The sequence below is a fragment of the Heloderma suspectum genome, chromosome 2, assembly GCF_057233095.1.
Source record: "Heloderma suspectum isolate Gila_16-S chromosome 2, 16-S_ref, whole genome shotgun sequence".
NCBI classification, from domain to species: Eukaryota; Metazoa; Chordata; class Lepidosauria; order Squamata; family Helodermatidae; genus Heloderma; species Heloderma suspectum.
In genome coordinates, this window is record NC_139459.1 from 215,207,417 (window position 1) to 215,227,118 (window position 19,702).

Below are 19,702 nucleotides of genomic sequence, written 5' to 3' on the forward strand. Positions count from 1 at the left end.
GAACTTGAACCCAGTGAGGCCATGAAAAACACCCCAGGAACAGTTTTAAACTGGCCTGCCAGTGAAGTGGTGGTTCTGAGGCACTGAGAAAATTGCCTCCACCATCTTACCAGGCATAGCAAGGCCTAAGAGTTGGTACCATTGGGCAGCTGCTGAGGACCCAGCGCTGAAGGAACATCTCCCAGTGTCTCCGGAGAGCTCACCAGTGTCAACTGCTGTCCAGCCCTTACTAAGGCTCTGGCCCATTGAGTGGGAGGCCCCACAGCTTTGTTAGGCACAGCACAGCAACACCACCTCCTCATCCGCAGAGGGTGGGTGGCACAGGGAGGCTCCTGCAATCTTGCCTACCAAAGTGGGCATGCGATGAATGGTGGTTGCAAGGAATGGCCTCGGCTGCTTCCAGAGACACTTGCCTGCCCTCTTACTCTGGGAGGTACAGTGGAAAGCACTGGGCCCACCACACCACCCAGAGGGGCCATGCCAGGGAGGGAGGGAGCAGGAGGATGGCTGCTCCTGCTTCTGCCCACCCTTTCCGGGCAACCTGGCAGGAAGAATTGGGGCCAACAGTAGGGCTGCCCAAAACATGAACCAGATAAGGCAGCAGCTAGAGCAGCTTCCGGCTTCACTCGCGTGCTCACCTTCTCTCTGGGTGGTATGGTAGGGAAGGCGGGGCCCTGTGGCATGAGCTGCCCCCTCGCGCGCCCGCTCTCTGAGAGGTGCAGCGTTGGGCCCAGTGCCCAAGCCCTGCCACTCCGGCTCCTAGAGGGAGAGCCCACGCGTGCAAGTGGGCAAAGGTGGCTCCTCCTGGCGCAAGGAGGAGCTGCTTCATCCTCTTGCTTGCTCCATGCATGTGCTGTCCTGAGCAGCGCAGAGCGGGGACTGGGCCCAGCAAGCCCATTCTGCCCGACTGCGCTGGCCAGAGGGAGCGGAGAAGGAGGGAGGGCCAGCTGGCGCCACGCCTCCTCCACCCGAAGCGAGAGGTCGAGCAAGGCGGTCGAATCTTCTTGAGAGGGCAGGAGAGTGGCGGCCGTTCCTTGCACGGTGCCCGCGCTAGCACAGCCCTCCCCGCCCAGAGAGCGAAATGTACTGGCGCGCTCGCTTGCCCAGGCGCTCTGTCTGTGGGCGGCACACAGGACAGGCATGGGCAACGCCGCTGCCCCCGACTGGTTGCCCGCCCTCGCCCGCTGGGAGCTGCGCCTGCTCCTGCTCCCGCCCGCTCTCTCCCTGGGTGGCCCAGCCGAGAGGCTGAGGACCAGCAAGCCGCCCCACGTGAGCACGCAAGGGGGAGGACACCCAGGTTGCTTGAGGTCCTCGCCCGTCCCTCCGTCTCTGGGCAACGTGGTAGCAAGGACTGGGCTCACGGCACCCCATCCCTGCTACCTAGGCCCGCCTTCCCCTACCTGGTGCCCTCCAGAGGCGTTGGACCACAACTCCCAGCATCCCCCAGCCAGCCATGCTGAGAGTTGTAGCCGAACGCATCTGGAGGGCATCAGGTTGGGGAAGGCGGACCTAGAGGGAGAGTCAGCGCACAGGGGAGGGAGAGGATAAGGCAGCTGCATCCTGCAGCCCCCCTCTGCCCCGGTTGCTTGTATGCCGAGGCTCTTTCTCCGGGCCCGGCCCTCCCTGCTGTGTCGCCCAGAGAGGCGGGCGGGGGGCGGCGGCGGCATCATCTTTCTCGCACTCTCTTGGCACAGTTGTCCTTAGCGTGCCACCCGGGGAGGGAGAGAGACAGAGAGCAAACTCCGCCCACTCGCACCCCCCCGTCTTGGTCACATTATGTGGAGGCGGATTGGGCTGACACTGGGGGAGTGAGGAGGAGGGGCCACCAAAGGTATTTGGTGCCCCCCCCCCGCCGCCAACTGGAACCGACCCTGCTCCTGCGCTCTTCAGCGTTGAAATGAGCCTTACACCAGAACAGTGAAGGCTGGTGGCTCCATTTTGGTGGGGCTGCGAATCCATTCTGGGTTTCAGAACCAGCCAGGACTCTAAAGAAGCTATCCAAAGGGTCCCCAAAATGGGTTCAGCACCTTGGACGGCTCCTTTAGAGGCCTGGCTGGTTCTGACTGAAACCCAGAATGGATCCACAGCCCCACCAAAATCGGAGCCACCAGCCTCCACTGCACCAGAACTACAACCCCCAAAAGGCTCTGAAGCAAGGCGGAGACATCGCGGTGGCTCGAAGCACGCTGGGAGCGGTACTGTAGAGAAAGGACGTGACGATCTCTTTGGGCCTGTGCTGCCGGAACCAGGACGCAGCGGGCCTGGGATGAGCGGCGATGCTGTGGTTGCTAGCGCTAAAGAGGGTAGTGGGCAAAGAGGCTGGGCGTGGGGGGGGTGCTGTCTGCAAGGATGCCCAGGCGCCCCTCTATTCCTGTTGGGCGCGCAGTGCTACCCCTGCCGCCGCGTCCGCCAGCCAAAGTAGGAAGGCTCAGGCGACGACCAGCTGCAAGACTGACTTTTCTGGATATTGCTGTGATATTATTTCTGCATTCAGCAATAACGCCAGCCAGCCCATGCGCTGGTGCAGAGCACGAGGGGCCATCCTGCCTCAGGTTTCACACGGGTGGCAAGGCATGGGCACCACCACCCTGGAACTCTCTGGGCATGATTTCTCCTGCCAGGGGTGTAAAGCCAGCTTGGTCCAAGGCAGGCCTTGGTATCCACACCAGGGTGTTGGTGCCCTTTTGAGAAGTCCCAGGCATAAAAAGCAGACTTCACACAGCAGTGTAGCCCGTCCAAGAGCTAAATGCCAGCATCTTAGTGCCACGCCCTGGCAACCTCGGTTCTTGAGAATCCAGTCAAGGAGATCCACCCGATTTGTTGCTGGCCAACATGGTTGCCCCCTTCTGCCCTGGTGGCCCCAGCAGCTGGCGTCCCTTGTCCCTGATAGCAGGGTTGGCACTCGCAGTCACCATGCAACAGGTCACCCAGCAGGGGCCGAGTGCCGTGTGGTGGATCTGCGCAGTGACACGGTGACTCAGCCCAGCCCTGAGATGAGGCGGGCGATGGCTCAGGCAGAAGTGGGTGATGACTGCTATGGGGAGGACCCCACGGTCAATGGTGAGTCTGAGGGAAAGGGACACCCCCTGGTGTGTGTGGTGAGCGGGCCCAAAATGCCAACAGTGCTCTAGAGTACAGTTCTGCCTAATACCATGGCACAAGGGTGCTCCATCTCATCAGCAACATGACACTGTCAAAAACAGTGGCACTCTGAACATCAGGGCTGTTGTACTGTGGCGCCTACTCAGGGAACACAATTGGAGGGGAAGGGAAGGAAAAAGCAACTCTGAATATTTTACAGAAAGATGGGATATACATTATTGATATTAATAATATTAATATAAATTAATGATAATATACGTAGTTCTCTTTATAAAGGACCCGTGTGTTGGCTGGCGGGCGTCTCTGGGAAAAGATTCTTCCAAGCTCAGGTGATATTAACCCTACAAGCCTCCCAACCTTGTGTGTTAGAATTAGAGAATCTTAGAATAGGGTTGGAAGGGGCCTACAAGACCATTGAGTCCAACCCCCTGCTCAATGCAGAAATCCAAGTCAAAGCATCCCTGACAGATAGCTGTCCAGCCTCATCTTGAATGCCTCCAGTGTGGGAGAGCCCACCACCTCCCTAGGTAATTCGTTCCATTGTTGTATTGCTCTAACAGGAAGTTTCTCCTGATGTTCAGCTGGACTCTGGCTTCCTGTAACTTGAGCCCATTATTCCGTGTCCTGCACTCTGGGATGATCGAGAAGAGATCCTGCCTTCCTCTCTGTGACAACCTTTCAAGTACTTGAAGAGCACTATCATATCTCCCCTCAGTCTTCTCTTCTCAAGGCTAAACATGCCCAGTTCTTTCAGTCTGTCTTCATAGGGCTTTGTTTCCAGTCCCCTGATCATCTTTGTTGCCCTCTTCTGAACCCTCTCCAGCTTGTCTGCATCCTTCTTAAAGTGCGGTGCCCAGAACAGTACTCCAGATGAGGCCTAACCAGTGCTGAGTAGAGGAGAACTAGTACTTTCTGGGATTTGGAAGCTATGCTTCTATTAATACAGCCCCAAAGAGCATTTGCCTTTTTTGCAGCCACATCACATTGTGGGCTCATATTCAGCTTGTGATCTACAACAATTCCAAGATCCTTCTTGCTTGTAGTGTTGTTGAGCCATGTATCCCCCATCTTGTAACTGTGCATTTGGTTTCTTTTTCCTAGGTGCAGAACTTGGCATTTATCCCTATTAAACGTCATTCTGTTGTTTTCTGCCCAGCGGTCCAGTCTATCCAGATCACTTTGAATTTTGTTTCTGTCTTCCAAAGTATTAGATATCCCGCCCAATTTTGTGTCATCTGCAAATTTGATCAGCATTCCCTGCACCTCCTCCTCCAAGTCATTAATACAAATGTTGAAGAGCACTGGGCCCAGAACTGAGCCCTGCGGTACCCCGCTCATTACCTCCCCAGTTTGAGAAGATCCCATTGATAAGCACTGTTTGAGTCCGATTCTGTAGCCAACTGTGGATCCACCTGATTGTTGTTTCAGATAGCCCACTTTGAGCTAGTTTGCTCATCAGGATATCATGGGGCACTTTGTTGAAAGCTTTGCTGAAGTCGAAGTATATTATGTCCACAGCATTCCCACACTCCACAAGGGAGGTTACTTGATCAAAAAATGAGATCAGATTTGTCTGGCAGGATTTGTTCTTGACAAATCCATGTTGGCTTCGAGTAATCACTGCATTGTTGTCAAGGTGCTTACAGATGGATTGCTTTATAACCAGCTCCAGAATTTTCCCAGGGATTGATGTCAGACTGACTGGTCTGTAGTTGCCAGGTTCCTCCTTTTTACCCTTTTTGAAGATAGGGACAACATTAGCCCTCCTCCAGTGTTGAAAAGCATAGACCTGCAACCTGCCCTAGGGAATGAAATTCAATTCATTGTTGCTTCACTTACATTCATATTTTAAATATAGGGAAATTTAAAATAAACCCATTGCCCAAAAGGAGAGATTGGTCTTTATAAAAAGAGCTGGGTGGTTGTTTTAGCCAGAGAGTCCCCAGAAGACTGGACAAGGAGGCTTTAAAGCCCAATGCTGCTGATTCTTTCAACAGCCCATAGCTATAATCTTAACCACCCCATACAACACACCTGAAACCCTAGGCTTTCTTTTTCCATTCTGTAGAGCTGCAGAGGGTAGTGGCTGACCTCCTAGGAATGGAAGAGGCTTTGTTTGTTCCCACTGCCACCATGGCTAACCTCATTGCTGGTAAGTCTTACAGGAAGCGGTCAGAGCTGCTGGGCTGTAGCAGGGAAAAAGAATGAAAACTTGGGATGGGAATTGTGCCAATTTAATATTCAGTTATATCAGGGGTATTGAACCACAGGCATGTGGGCCAAATCTGGCCCACTTGGTGTCCAAGACTGGCCCCCTGGGGTTAGAGGGCCAGATTTGGGCCACCCCTTCCACTGGCTCCACCCCCTTTTCCCCTACTGCTGTTTGTTGGTGGTTTCCTGGGTTTTGTGTGTGTGTGTGTGTGTGTGTATTTTAAAGCTCAGTGAGAGCTTTAAGCTACAACATGCGGGGGGGGGGGGACTTCGGCCCTGCCCTCTTTTGCCTTTGTCCCCAGCTACTGCTGAAATGTGCCCCCTCTTCCCCCAATGGAATTCAGCCCTCAGGCTGAAAGAGGCTCAACACCTCCGATGTATATAGTGCCATCAGTGTGCATGGCGCTGTATAGAATGACAAAGATACAGCTCTCTGCCCCAGGGACCTTACTCTAAGGCATAGCAATTTGCCGGTGGCATGAGTGCTCCTAGCTACTGCACCTAAAAGGCCTTTGTGAGACTGGAGTAAGCATGACTGAATGTTCTAGCCCAGGCATCTTCCAACAGGGATGAAAGCAGCAGCATCTGTAGAGCGACTACATGGAGAGAACTACGTTCATACTCACTTCCCCTGTTCTCTGACCCTTCGCCCTGTGTCTTCCCCATCCCCTAGACAGAATCTCCCATTTGCACAGTTGTCCTTTTTTTTTTTTTTTTACCATAGTCATGTGCCACTGTCAGAGACGAGGGGCGCAGGTCCTGCTGGGGGGAGAGGCCCACATCCATGTTTTTGCGCATGGTGGTGTTGCACAAGTAAGTGGTGCTGGAAGAGACACTGCAGCACTAGCGATCTCTTTACTTGATTCTGCCTTCTCTTAGCACATGAACCTGTTGCAGCTTGGGTGGGTTTTTGAAACGGGCATAATCAAGTCTAAGATTAGCTGATGGGGGAGGTCATTTTCATACAGAATGCAAATGACGTGCATTTGAACTTCACTCTTGTTTTATACGTCACATATAAAAATGCCTCTAATGCAGGAGAGAATTCAAAAGAACAGTTGAACATATATCCCAGTCAATGCAGGTTTTATATCCAGATTAGGAATGTATTTAAACATTGCATGAGAAAACTACCTAAGTCCCTTGGAGAGTGGAGGTGACCTCTCTCTGGAAGGGATTAACCATCCATGGTGTCCCTGTTTCTACTCTGGGCTTAGGTCTGAGAGCCCCTAACAGAGGGAGAACTGGGTTGAGAGGCCCCTTGGAAAGATTCGGGAGAATCCAAAAGCTAGCTAGTCTTGGTGGAGTATGCCAGGACTGAAATATTGTGCCCAAATTGCATCTGGAAAAATGGCTGAATGAGGAACCAAATTAAGCTATTTCAAGAGGACTATCTGGAGTGGGTTATGGCAAAGGCCATGTACTACTGGCGGCCGCCAAAACAAATTATGTCACAGTCTCACAAGGGGGCCTAAGGGGGCCTGGTTTTCCAAGGCTTCCTCCAAATTTAGGGCGAGAGTTGATTTGAACCAGGAAGAAACCTGGTAATGTGCTTCCCTCTAGTGGCTGCATTCTCTTCTCCTTGGACAAGTATTTATATACCCAAACTCAAAATAACATTGCATATCTGGGAAGATAGTTCCAGCTGACTTTAAACCAACTAGGGAATTTTTGTTTTTCATTTTCTGCTAGCCCAGATCACATCATCAGTACTACAGCTGGGATCACAGCTCATACAGGTTACTCACACATGAGCCCGTGACTTTGCATACGGAAATTCATTTTCCTTAGATCTGCAGTAACTGTGTGCACAAATTTGCATTTTATATGAATAGAATCAAAGTGAATATCAGTCTTCTGCCAGCACGAGGAGTTTATCATGTCCAGACCTCACCCTTGCTCACACAGCCTCATGCACCTGTTTTGTTCTGAACAGGTGGCTGGAGTCCATTCGGAGATCTTGCAGAACCTGCCTGACGGGACCATCAGTCTTGACGAACTGGAGAATAAGATCCAGCAAGCCCACAAAAGCCAGTACCACCCCCGCCCTGAGCTCATCTGCCTTGAGAATACACACTGCTCAGCCGGGGGACGGGTGCTACCCCTTAAATACCTGCAAGAGGTGAGCATTGACAGCCAGCCTCAGCCCAGCTGACTTCTGGAAATTCATGACCTTTCCTAGCTGGATGGGTACCTTTGATCATTATGGGTATTCTGAGCAGGAGCAGTAGTAATAACAAGTGTGAACTGCAACAAAATATTGCACTGTATCCCCACCCCATCCCCTCCAGGATACATCCCTGTACAGTGAAGGGAGGAGCACTTCTGCACCAACCCTAATTCCACCCCAAGGATGCTTACTGTAGGCCAAGAGTGGACAACTTTGAGTGTTCCAGCAGCCAATTTCCAGCCCATGGACTCCCTGTGGGCTGCATTCCTGCTGCCACACCTTGACAAAAAATAGGCTCTTTGTGTGCAAAATTCAGCAGCAAACCACTACGGAGACTCAAAAAGGCCACATTTAGCTTGAGTGGATTACTGTTGAATTTTGGCAGCAACAACCTATTTTTTTGCCTCTGCACCACCAAATTTTAGTGTGGAGGCAACAGCAGAGGTGGTGGGGACCACACTCAAGGTCATGGGGCTGCATGTTGCACATCCCTGCTCTAGGCTCTTAAGGGATTCATTCTTTCCCAGTCAAGTGACATCAATATTTAGTAAGTCCTAGAAACTCATAGGTCCTTGTCAGGTCAGTGTGTGTGTGTGTGTGTGTGTGTGTGTTGGGGGTGGGTGGGTAATTTTTTTCTTTTTCATTTACGAACTTGTATTTGTGCATACCTAGGGTGTCTCCAAATGTGTAGAATCCATGACTTTATTTTTGTGCGCTCCTGTTTTGCTTCCAAACTGGCAGCCACTCAGTCACCTAAGTTTGCACAGGCACTCAACCACCCAAAAGGCAATTATGATGATAAACAAAAAATCTCCCAACTCAGGCTCCCCTAGTCAGTTCACTATTAATAAGCAATCTGCTGGCTGGAAAGGTTGGCTCATCTCATAATTGAAGCCTGCCTCCCAGCTGCCACTCAAGGTTGCCTTTGAACTTTCTCCTAGAGTCTCCCTTCAGCACCTGGAGTCAGAATGGCCACAGCAAGGGCCAGGAGCCCCAGGGTACCTTCCCCTGCAAGTCTTTTAAGCTGCTGAGTGAACTTCTTTCTCTACACAGGTGCATCACCTAGCCCAGCAATATGGGTTACGGGTACACATGGATGGCGCCCGCATGCTTAATGCTGCTGTGGCCCTGGGAGTGCCACCGACTCATATCTCCCAGCACTGTGACTCCATCTCCCTGTGCCTCTCTAAGGTGGGGAACTGCTACCCTGGGACTCCCGGAGTGGTGGGTTTGCAGGAAGCCTGCAAGCACAGCATCCATGAAGCATGCCTAAGTATAATCAGTGTCAAGATGCTGACGCCATCTGTTGGATATGCGGCCGAGCTGGGTGCTTTGCCAGGCTCCTCTTACTGGAGGTGGAGGCTAGTGGTGTGGGTTGCAGAAGAGCTTCTTGATGTCATAGGCCAAGGGTGCAAAACCCCAGGCCAGGTGTCCCAATCCAGGCTTCTGGGGTTCCCCAGCTGGCTGCACCCCCTTTCTCCCAACCACCAAGTGCCTTCCTGGCTTTTGTGTCATTTTCCCCCATTCTAAAAGGTTGGCATGCCTCTCCCAAGTCTTCATTACTGACAGTAAGAGGTTTAAGCTGCAATATGCTGGCACTGTTAGTAATGTTGGCCCTGCTCCTTTTGCCTTCCATCCCACCCACCACTGGAATGCAGCCCCCAAGAGCTTCGCTGAAATGGAATTCAGCCCTCGGGCGGAAAAAGGTTGAGCGCCCCTGCCACAGGCATTCCTCTAGGAGGAATGAGGGCACTGGGGTTTAGGATTCTCCAGAGCCTACATATGTGGCTGCCATCTCTTTTCTCCATTTTGTTCCACAGGGTGTGGGCGCACCAGCTGGGGCACTTCTGGCTGGGGGCAGAGAGCTCATCGCCAAAGCCTGGCACATGCGGAAGGTCCTGGGAGGTGGGATGCGCCAGGCAGGGGTTCTGGCAGCAGCTGCCCTGGTTGGATTAACCCATGTGGAGGAAACGCTGAAGAGGGATCACAACAATGCCAGATGCTTTGCCCAAGGTGCCTGTTCTGTGAGGAAGGGGAGGGGCGCCAACCCACACCTAACCTCCTCAGAGCAATTACGCTTCACCACTCCACCCTAGATAACAGCGTGCTACTTTGACCCAAGGCTGGAGGGTAGATTTCTCATGCTGGATTGGGACCTCTTTCAAACCAATTTCTGCAGACCAGTTTTGCTCCCCACTAGCTGGAGAGAATCCCTTCCAATTTCCCAAGGCCCCTTCCAGCCCTACTATTCTATGATTGTATAAGACATTTTGCTGCCAGAGGCAAAGGACAAGATGGGCCCCTCTCCCATTCCATGTAGAAAAGCCACCTGGACTGGCTGTCCAATCTTTCTTCAACACTGGGGATGGGACAGCATCCTCCACCACACTTGAAGGCAGCAGGCTATCTTAGGGGGCACAGGACAGGCTGCCTGGCACACAGCGCTCTCCTCCAACGCGTTGCTGCTACCTCCCAGCATCTGCTGCCTGAGGTAACTCCTCACTCTGCCTTATGGTAGGGCTGGCCCTGCAATTTCCCTACACTTTGCTGAGGTAGAACATTAGTGTGTTGTGTGTGTGTGTGTGGGGGGGAGATTGTGCTTTCACTTACAATTTCAGGCATTTTCCCTTACAGGCATCTTCACCCTGGGTTCTCCTTTCTGCTCCGTAAATCCAGCCACAGTGGAGACCAATATCGTCATGGCAACGTTAGCACCCTGGCTGGCCCCTGCCAAGTTGTGTGAGCTCATGCAGGCCGTGAGCACGGAGGAGCTAGCCGCCACAGGCCAGGCAGTCAGCGTGCGGCTCTTCCCGTGGGGCGAGCGAGGCCTGCGTGCTGTCTGGCACTGCAACGTCTCCGCTCTTGACACACAACTGGCTGGGAACAAGTTGCGCTTTGTACTGGACAAGTGTCAACAGCAACAGACCGACATGCCCTGAAGCCAGATTGCAGGCTAGAAGTTAAGCCGGTGCTTGGCGTGCCAACATGGAATAAGCCAAAATGTGCTCTGAAGCCCAGAATGTACGTCTGTGATTGGTTAGCGCCGGCTTAACTCAAGTGGGAAATGGAGCCCATGCATGGGCGGGGCTCTAACAATAGTAGCACTCCAAACCCCACTAGGGCTCAGCTTCTCCTCCATCCTTATTAAAACTGTTCCTTGCTGTCTAAAAAGCCCTGAAGTGCTCCTCTTGCAACCCGTTCGGTGAAACCAGGAAGAACCCCTGAACGGGACCAAAGTCACTCTGCTCAGCCTACAATTCCAGATCTGGTGTCCTTAGGGAAAATCCCCTCCCAATCTTTTGCTCTCAGACATTAATCTCCAGAGACAGACATTGGCCCAGTCTATAGGGGCACAGCTGCATTACCATATGCACAGCCCAGCAGGAGAGTACCAGACTGCAGCTGGCCAAGCCCCTGGCATGGGGTGGGGTGGGGGCAGAGCTGCATCAGCAGTGGGAGAGCCAGCTGGTTTCCAGGAGTGGCTCTGGAAGCTGATAGCCTCTATTTGCAGACTCCAAATAATCTCCAAATCGCTTTCCACCAAAGGAGCCCTGGCACTCGACCTGCTCCCTGCAACAGAAACAGGCACCAAGAGGGGTCCTTTGTTTGTCTTCAGCCGTGCTGCCTCAAGTGGGTGGTAGTAGAGGCCTTTGTTTCTCAAGGGGGCTCTGCTCCTGCTGAAGGGTATCTGCCCGCTGAGGCCTTTTGTGAGCTACTGGAGCGGTTGCATCGTGGCTGGGAGAATCCAATTTCCACAGCACAGTTGGCACCTAGGCTCCTGGCGCCTCCGAGTGTGTGAGAGCTTCCGGAGGCAGCATCATCCCTATTGCTTCAGGGCGGGAGCAGGACAGTCATCAGATTTGCTCCCACTTTGGATGGCGTAGACCCAGAGGGAGTCCTGCAGAGCGCTCCAAAGCGGGCTGCTGCATTCAGTAGCTGTGGACTTCCCAGAAGAATGATTGATCTACGCCAGCTGGACACTAACCCCAACACTGTTTGTGCAGCCTTTTCACTGCTTCCGTCTTGCATGCAGCAAGCATGGTGTTCACTGCTTAGCCAGCAGATTAAAGACCGACACTCCTTTCTGACCAAAGGGAATTGAGTTTGTTGGATTTTTTTTAAAAAGAAAAAAACACAAAGCACACGCCTGCTTACTGGAGCTGTTTATTTAAAAGAGGTCCCAGATGCGTCAAGAAGGACAGGCAGAAAGTCATGCTTGGGGGAAGAGGAGTATGAGGTGGACATATCGAGGGACGGGCTGAAGGGGCATGGCTGCCACTGTTCCAAGGATGGGGCATTTTCTCCTTTCCTCCCTCAGCCCTGCATGCACACCAAGAGTTGAGTAACGGAGCTCTGAACTCTGCCCCTCCCAGCACTCCATGGAGTCCACAAACAGAGATGGAAGCCACTCTGCCTGATGAATAAGGCTTCTTGCACCTCCCATCCCCTCAGCTTAGCACATTCACAAGGAGTCCCTTTCCATTTGTAGTCACAACCCTGGCCCTGTAACCCCTCGCTTCACGTCTCTGTGTTATGACTGCAGAGCAGGAGGGGCCAGAGTTAGGAAGGTACCACTGTGAGGCAGGATTTGGTCAAACAACCCTGGCAATGCCACATCCCCTTTTCCCACCCTCTCTCCGTATCAGATGAGCACTGAGCACACATCGGGCTTTGGGCGGAACCCCCGAGCAGCCAGAAGAAGAAGGATGCCAGCCAGCCCCTCGGTGCCAAAAGAGAGCCAGGCGAGCGCCAGGGACCAGCCAAAGGCAATGTGGACATGCTCAAAGCGCTGCCGGTCAAACATGCGCACAGTCTCTGTGAAAGCGGCCCCGGAATAGCCAATGTAGATGCTGGTCCCTGACAGTGTCAGCAGTGCTGTGGGGGGAGAAGAGGGGGAGGGGGAGAGGAAGGAGCATCAGAGAAGGAGGTGAGGTAGCAGGCACAGCCTCTGAATACGCCCCCCCACACCGCCATTCCATTATTGACCAGGCAGTGTGATCACTGGGTGATAGGGGCAAGCAGCAAGGCAGGACTATCACCTCCAGGCCTTGCTCGTGAGGTTCCAGAGGCATCTCACCTGGCCAGTTGCTACTGAACAGCATCCTGGACTAGACGGAACTTCAGCTGATCCAGCGAGGCAAATGCTCAGCAGCAGCAGCCGCTTCCTGGGAACTGGTTCCGTTGCAGTTCCACGGAGAATCCTTTCCGTCAGAGCTGCCCTTTCCATGAGGTGAAATGAATCCGCCACCTCAGGCAGCAGATCCCAAAGGGCAGCCGGTCCTCCTGCCAGGAGAACTCTGTGCACCACCTAGTGCTCCAGAAAGCCATGCTGGCCCTTCTGCTGCAACAAGAGCAGCTGGCGTAGGTCTCTGGAGCGCCACACACCCAATGGCTTCATTTGTGGACCCCTTGGAGCACAGCATTGGGGGGGTAGACTCTGGGAAGCCCCACCATCTGCTCAAAAAGGAGAGCGGCCAACACAGCTCCCTAGGGAACCTGGCCCAAATGCCTCGCTGTGAGGGGTCCCAAGGCATTTGCAGGGGGGTGTTATATAGAGGTCACCCATGCTGCTGTAGCGCAGGCAGTCTCCAAGGCCACCCCCCCACTAATGCCTTGCTCTGAGGAAGGCCCCCTCGCAGTGAGGTGGCAAGGGAGAGGCCTGTAGCATCCTGCCACCACCACCAGTGTGGGAGGAAGGCCGGGTGGCGGTCACCGCTGCTATCTTGGAGAGGAGGAGTAGGGCAGGGCAGTGACTAGTAACCGCTTCCACCGTTGGGGAAGGGAGGAGTAGATGGGAGGGCCATGGCTGTCACCATCACAGCTGTGGAGGGAGAGAGGGGGCGGGGGGGATGGAAGGCAGTACCAGTGGGGGTGGGGGGGTGGCATTGGCCTTTGTTGTCTGAGGGGACCAGAGGAGGAAGGGTGGGTGGCAGCCATGGTCATGGCAGGGGGGAGAGAAGAGAGGGCCGCAGCAATGGGGTGGGAGGAGGAGCTGGCTGGCTGCCACCCCTGTTGTGGCCTGGGGGGAGTGGGGGTGGCGACTGAAGAGAGGGCAGCGGTGCAGCCTCCTACCTTAGGCAGGGGGATGTCTTGCACCAATCTGCTTTCCATTTTGCAGCCCGCTACAAATTCCTTTGCCCAGCAGCTGTCTGCCCCCTCCACATCTGGAAAAGAAACAGCACCCAGCAGGATGCGGGCTCAGCTTGGGCACTGCGAGGGAAGTGGCTGGGGACTCTGTTCAGACCCTAGGGCAGCCTTCCCAAGTCAGCCCCCTCGAGATGGGCCAGACTGTAACTCCATCATGGCCAGTGGCTGGGGATGATGGGAGTTGTAGTCCAACCTATCTTGAGGGTGCTGGCTTGGGGAAAGCTGCCTAGCGTCTGAGCAGAGTCCTAAGCCACTTCTCTTGCAGTGCCCAAGCCGAGCCCGCATCCTGCTGGGCGCTGTTTCTTCCTGCAGCCACTGGCCCTGATGGAGTTGTAGTCCAACCCATCTCGAGGGTGCCAGCTTGCGGAAAGCTGCCCGACTGGATCTCGGCTGGGCTTCCAACACGTACTGTCAGCTTCAGAATAAATAAATATTTCTAGTTTCTGTCATCGCAGGGGGAAGACCACACTGAATATAACTGACCCAGCAGCTCCTAGCTCTGTTTGCGGGCATCTTGAGCTAGTTGCTCTGAGAACAGAGAATTGCCTCATGGCTTCAGGCTGCAAAGAATCTGATGCAATCCCTCTTTGGAATAGCCAAGGATGGACAGCCTGTGTCCAAGTCTCTCGTGAGCCTAAATGAATTGCTTAAAAGTACAACTGGGCCCTGGTTGCCTGTGTCTGAGGTAATGCAGCTAATAGTTTGGTAATAAACAAAGCACAGGACAGAAATCTGAAGCAGCAGGGCCAGCAAAAAGGGACAAGACATGCTCATTCATACTAATGCAGGGATGCTGTGGGAAGTGAAGCAACATGACTGCACAAATACAAATATTCCTGTCCTAAACATCTGTTAAGCTCTCTTTTAAGGACTAGCAGAATATTTGGATATCAGGTTTAATTTTATAACACCACTGAAAACATTGAACTCTTCAATAGTGTATTATAATCCTCTAATGCAGCAGACTGTCTTACATAAAACCCTCACGCTACACATTTTAAGTGAGTAAAACCTTGTCTTAAAAGGCATTTCACTAATGCCAAGAGAAAATATTTCATAGGAGTTTTCATTGTTCCCGCCCAAATGTCCAATTTTTCCACTGAAAAAATTGGAGGAAAAGTCCTTGGGACAAAAAGGAAGGATAGGGAATGGGGGATGGGACTTTTTTCCCTGAATTTTCTCAGGCCTTCATATTTCTACCTGCAGTCAGATTTGAATCAGTGGCACAGAGGATGGCAAGTAGAGATGAGCGTTTGTACCACCACCAACTCTGACTCTGCTCAAAGGGAAGGAGGGACTGCAAGGAGCCCAGCCACAGCAGCCAAGGAAGGCTCCTTGCTCCAACAGAGTGGATCAACTAATGGTAATCCCTGACCCCATAAAGCAGGGGTGGGAGACCTCAGGCTTGGAGGCCAAATCCTGCCCTGCTGGGGGCCCGATCTGCCCCTCTGGGGCTCCCCAGAAGGCCACTCCACTGACCCCACCCCCTTTCCCCCCCAACCACCAATCATTTGGTCACTACCAGGCTTTTTGTGCATTCATTCATTTCTTATATGTCCAGTTTTTTCCCCCCATTCTAAAAGGCTGACATGCCTTTCCCAAGCCTTAGTTACTGGCAGTAAGTGCTGTAAGCTAAAACATGCTGGTATGGGGGGGGGGGGCTGGCCCCAGCTCTTTTGCCTTCAGCCCTGCCCATCACTGCAATCCAGCCCAAGAGCTTCTCCAAAACTGAATTTGTCCCTCAGGCTGAAAGAGCTTCCTCCCTCCTGCCATAAGGCGGTCAGGCCCCCTTGCTGGTCTGAGCAATGCTGAGGGCTGCCCTTGTTGTCCAGGAGGAAAAAGGGACGAGGGAGCAGGAGTTGGCAGTGAGAGAAACTGCCATTCCCGTGGCAACAAGGACCTGGAACTGCACAAACCGCCGTTCACTGGCCCCTTTATACTTGCTGTGCTCTGGCCAGCTGGCAGCTGTGACGCAGCCCTCACACGCATGCCGCCAAATCCCCTCCAGGAGCTGAGTCTGGCCAGGCGTTCGATGGCAGTTTGCCATGTGGGGCATACTCAGGAAAGAAGACCTGGCTTCCCCCCAGCCAAGTCCCTTCCAGCAATAGGTTTGCTCACCGCCCAGCAGAAAGTAGCAGCCTGTGAACAGCAGAACCCGGGAGCTGCGGGCCAAGGAACCGATGATCCCACAGATCCAGCCAAAAACAATCCAGGTGAGGCTGAGGGGCAGCAGAACCACGAAGGCTCGGTGCATGCCTGGCAGAGAGACAGAAGAGCGGGGCATCACGTGGAGGGAGGCAGAACCTGGGGGGTGTTTTGGAGGCTAGACCAGGAGACCTTTGGGGTCAGTTCAGCCCTGGACTCCTTAAAAGGCCCGGTGACATTTTCTCTTAAGGGACAAACCAATTCCTCTATTCCCACCTGCAAACAGAAAAAGTGCCCCTCCCCAATCATATTTGAGTTTACAGCGGGTACTAGCCAACCCCCACCTTGATCTAGCAAGTTAGACCCACCACATAGGACACATTCCAAACTCACTATAGCTACACACAGCAGGTTTCCCACCACCTTCCCAGGTGCCAGGCTGCCACTGGGCTCACTACTCACAGATAAGATACCGAAGGGAGGCTGGAACTTGCCAACTCTGCGGGCCAAATGGGTCAATTAGGGGCATGCAGGCATTCTGCCCTGTGGAAGCGACAGAAAGAAAGAGGCAGAATCAAAGCGGAAGATGCCACTGACCCAGCAGTGGACTTGACAGTGCTGGAATACTTGCTTCCAGGGTCATTGCTAGCCCTGGGACCTATTAATGAATGAATAATTAATTACATTTCTATACTGCCCAACAGCCGAGGCTCCCTGGGCAGTTCACAACAGTTAAAACCATAAAATATAACATAATACAACATGATATAAAACTTAAAAGCAGCATGTAAAACCAGAGCAAAACCCAAGAGCAGTTACAGCCCAGGGAAAGCCTGGGTGAAAAGGTAGGTTTTTAGGAGGCGCTTGAAAGATGCCACATTTTCTGCCTCCCAAACTGCACGAGGGAGGGTTTTCCAGAGGGTGGTTGCTGCTACAGAGAAGGCCGTCATTGGGGTTCATCATGGCAACGTTCCTTTCATTTTGGAATAACCAGCAAGGCCTCCTCTGATGATCTTAAGATGCCGCCTACATATATATTAGAGAAGGCAATCTGCTAGGTATTGTGCTCCCAAGTTGTTACCAGGCCCCAGATCATTTCCCAGGGCCTTATGTGTTGAAAGTTTTTCCCTCTGCTTAATTGTCATGCAGGGGTAATTTTAATAGGGATGCTGCAACTCCACCCTAATCCCCCCTGCACAGCAATTAAGTCTGAAAACACTCTTCCACTGCTGCTAGTGGAAGCTTTTCTTTCCTAAGCTTAATCACATGGATGTGTGAAAGGGCACAATGTGAAATTTACCAGCCACTTTTTGTGCGCTTTTCACACCTGTTCACAGCCACTGCAAATTAATTATAATTGAAGAGGAGTTACCAGTTTAGGATGATCTGGGGGTAGGGTGCAAATTAATTAAATGATTTATTTTATTTGGTGTGATGTGGATGGGTCATTAATTTGCTGGCATTGCCTTCTGTGAAATGCAAATGAAACCTAGTAATTATATATCTGCATATCGAGACATAAATTAGCATATGTACATTTTATGCAGCTGTATGCCCCTATGAGCCTGGGGCCCTGAATCTTTTAAGTGCCTAGCAATGCCCCTGCTTGCATCCCCCTCTCAAGCAGCAATGCTAAGCAAGACTGGATATTCTGCAGCTCCCACAGGAACATCTGTCTGGAATCTTTTATAAACAGAAGTGGAGTTAACTGGATTGAACTGCCATTGGCACTAAGTGCTCTTTTATTAAGGTAATACCTACGGCAGCCTTCCTCCACCTGGTGCCCTCCAGATATTTTGGACTCCAACTCCCATCTGCCCCAACCAGCATGGCTAATGGTCAGGAATGCTGGGAGTTGTCATGCAAAACATCTAGAGGACACCAGGTTGGGGCTGGTCTAAGGCTTTTCTTGGCAATTAGATTGGGGGGGTATTTTAAGAAGGCAGGGGTGGGCAAGTGGAGGTCTGATCCCCTTGCTTCTCAAAGCGGCTACCCGGCATGCCGCACTCTTATTTCTGTCTATGTGACAACATCACAGCAGTCTTGTACCAATCCAAGGTGCCTCAAGTGTCTGTTTCTGGCATGAAGGAAGAACTTTGTTGGCACATAGTAGGCCAGGCATGCACTCCTTGTGGGGGAGGGGGAATCTGGCCAGTTGGCTGCAGTTGCAAACTCAGAGCAGCGTGGAGGGCTTTGGATCTGCCTTTTCTTCCCAGCCATGCAAAATGATCTCTGGTGCCCGAAGGATCAACAGCATGAGAAAGTGTGCCATCCGCCACACTGCCCAAAGTTGCCCTGCACAGGGGGGAAATTCTAACCTCAATTGTACACAAGAAATAGCACAGTTCTGAGGACACAGCAAAACTCTACCTCCCACCCCCATGATCTAGAATGGGCCATTTCCACATGAGCCCATCCGGACAGCCAGGGATGCCAAAACGTTGCCCAGGGATGCTGGGCAACAAAGTGGAATAGGTAGCGTGGTTGATGCATCCACTGAAATGCAGATACAAAGACATCGTCCTTTGAAGCTTACTTTGCTCGTTCTTCTGAGCAGATCCTTGCAGAAGAAGCAGTCACCGTTGGCGCCTTAAGGCCGTTGAGTCTTTTATTCCCTCTTTTTCATCACCAAGCTGCACAGTTTCCTCTCCTGTGCCCAAGCTTCTTAGGTGTAATCTGATTTTTCTCTCCGGCTCTTCCTCCTCCTCTGCTCTGTCTGCCTCCCTATCTACATGGCATGGTATTTCTAGACCTTGCATAATGTAAAGCACCCAGTATGCTACAGATGCCTTGAAGCTGCTGGGGTTCAAGCATCACTGGGATGAATGGAATCCGCTTAGAGGTATGTTTTAAATGTGGTAAATGGTATGTAAATCTATTAAATAAATACATGCATATGAATCGATAGCCAGGGAAAGGGAGTGGGGTGGCATCACTTCTCAAGAATCCTATACTGGGAGGCACCGAGGATAAGGAAGCGGAGTCCCCCACTGAATACATACCGGCCAGGGAGGTAGCTGGCTGTAGGTGGGGGTTAGTTTTCTGAACGACTGAACAACAACAACAGTGAGAACGGGGGAGGGCTGAATGATATAGTTGGTGCAGCGGAAGCTGAAGGTCCTAAGGACACGGCGACATAGGCAGGGGAAGAGCGCGCTAGAGGAGTGCAGGGAGCCACACACCTACACACCGCCCGCATCTTCTGTGGCCACGATCCCCGCACCTGTCGGGTGGTGGAGGGAGTCTTCCTTGCTGCTAAAACAGGCAGAACCAGAGGCCGGGAAGCCACTGCCTGTGGAGGGAAGGGCACGACTCTGGCGTGCACGCCCCCCGTGCCAGGGGATGCGCGGGATGGGCTGGCACCGAGGCGCGCGAGAAGGGTGTGGGAGGGCGCCTGCAGCTCTGCCCCAGGAACAGCCCTACCTTCGCAGAGACGCCAGAGCCCGGAGTGAGAACTCAGCTGCTCCGCCTCCCACGCGCTGCGGTTGTTCTCCCCAGCCAAGTCCACGCGGACCAAGTACCAGTAGTCGGTGCCGATGGCCGCAGTCAAGAGGCCGAAGCTGAAAATCCCGCACAGCGCAGCGGCCAGGCAGAGCGCGCCGGGAGGCACCGCTCCTCCGCCTCCTCCTCGCTTGGGCCCCATGATCCCGCCTCCGCCACAGCAGAAGCCGGGCTCGCCACCGCCTGGGCCGCCGGACACGTGGAGAGAAGCAGCCGAGCGGGAGACGCCCCCTTTCGAAGCGCAGCCCGGCCGCGCCCGGAGCGCGAGTGAGTTGGGGGGAGAGAGGCGCTGGCTGCGCAGGGCCCCGACGCTCGTCTCCGCGTGGGGTCTACTGTCAGCCTGGCGGAAGCTTCGCCCGCGGGCGGGGGGGGGGGGGGGACGCCTGCCGCCTGCCGCCTTTTGCGGCCCAAACTGGGCTCGAGCGC

At 53.2% G+C, this 19,702-nt stretch overlaps 2 protein-coding genes across 2 annotated transcripts; one reads left to right on the top strand and one right to left on the bottom strand.

Moving 5' to 3' along the window:
• Nucleotides 1-2,178: 2,178 nt before the first annotated feature.
• On the top strand, nt 2,179-11,603 carry LOC146353953 (uncharacterized). Its single transcript, XM_084837769.1, has 7 exons — nt 2,179-3,060; nt 5,171-5,254; nt 6,038-6,126; nt 7,250-7,435; nt 8,537-8,674; nt 9,304-9,496; nt 10,118-11,603. Exons 1-7 carry the CDS (start codon nt 2,277-2,279, stop codon nt 10,420-10,422), a joined length of 1,779 nt encoding a protein of 592 aa, XP_084693895.1. The 5' UTR covers nt 2,179-2,276; the 3' UTR covers nt 10,423-11,603.
• Nucleotides 11,604-11,629: 26 nt separating this feature from the next.
• TMEM235 (transmembrane protein 235) lies at nt 11,630-19,457 on the bottom strand. The gene is made up of 4 exons (XM_084837770.1): nt 19,199-19,457; nt 16,238-16,318; nt 15,749-15,886; nt 11,630-12,358 (listed from the first exon to the last, which is right to left on the bottom strand). The coding sequence occupies exons 1-4, from the start codon at nt 19,416-19,418 to the stop codon at nt 12,126-12,128; spliced, it is 672 nt and encodes a 223-aa protein (XP_084693896.1). The 5' UTR covers nt 19,419-19,457; the 3' UTR covers nt 11,630-12,125.
• Nucleotides 19,458-19,702: the final 245 nt, after the last annotated feature.

What these genes read in the sequence shown, in the direction of transcription:
- LOC146353953 (XM_084837769.1), top strand. Translation starts at nt 2,277, where the DNA reads ATGCTGTGGTTGCTAGCGCTAAAGAGGGTAGTGGGCAAAGAGGCTGGG. An exon ending in CGCATGGTGGTGTTGCACAA is followed by an intron (nt 6,127 to 7,249) that starts GTAAGTGGTGCT and finishes TGTTCTGAACAG; the next exon opens with GTGGCTGGAGTCCATTCGGA. An exon ending in CCCTTAAATACCTGCAAGAG is followed by an intron (nt 7,436 to 8,536) that starts GTGAGCATTGAC and finishes TTCTCTACACAG; the next exon opens with GTGCATCACCTAGCCCAGCA.
- TMEM235 (XM_084837770.1), bottom strand. Translation starts at nt 19,418, where the DNA reads ATGGGGCCCAAGCGAGGAGGAGGCGGAGGAGCGGTGCCTCCCGGCGCG. An exon ending in GCTCTGGCGTCTCTGCGAAG is followed by an intron (nt 16,319 to 19,198) that starts GTAGGGCTGTTC and finishes TCGCTTCCACAG; the next exon opens with GGCAGAATGCCTGCATGCCC. An exon ending in CTCCCTTCGGTATCTTATCT is followed by an intron (nt 15,887 to 16,237) that starts GTGAGTAGTGAG and finishes TCTCTCTGCCAG; the next exon opens with GCATGCACCGAGCCTTCGTG.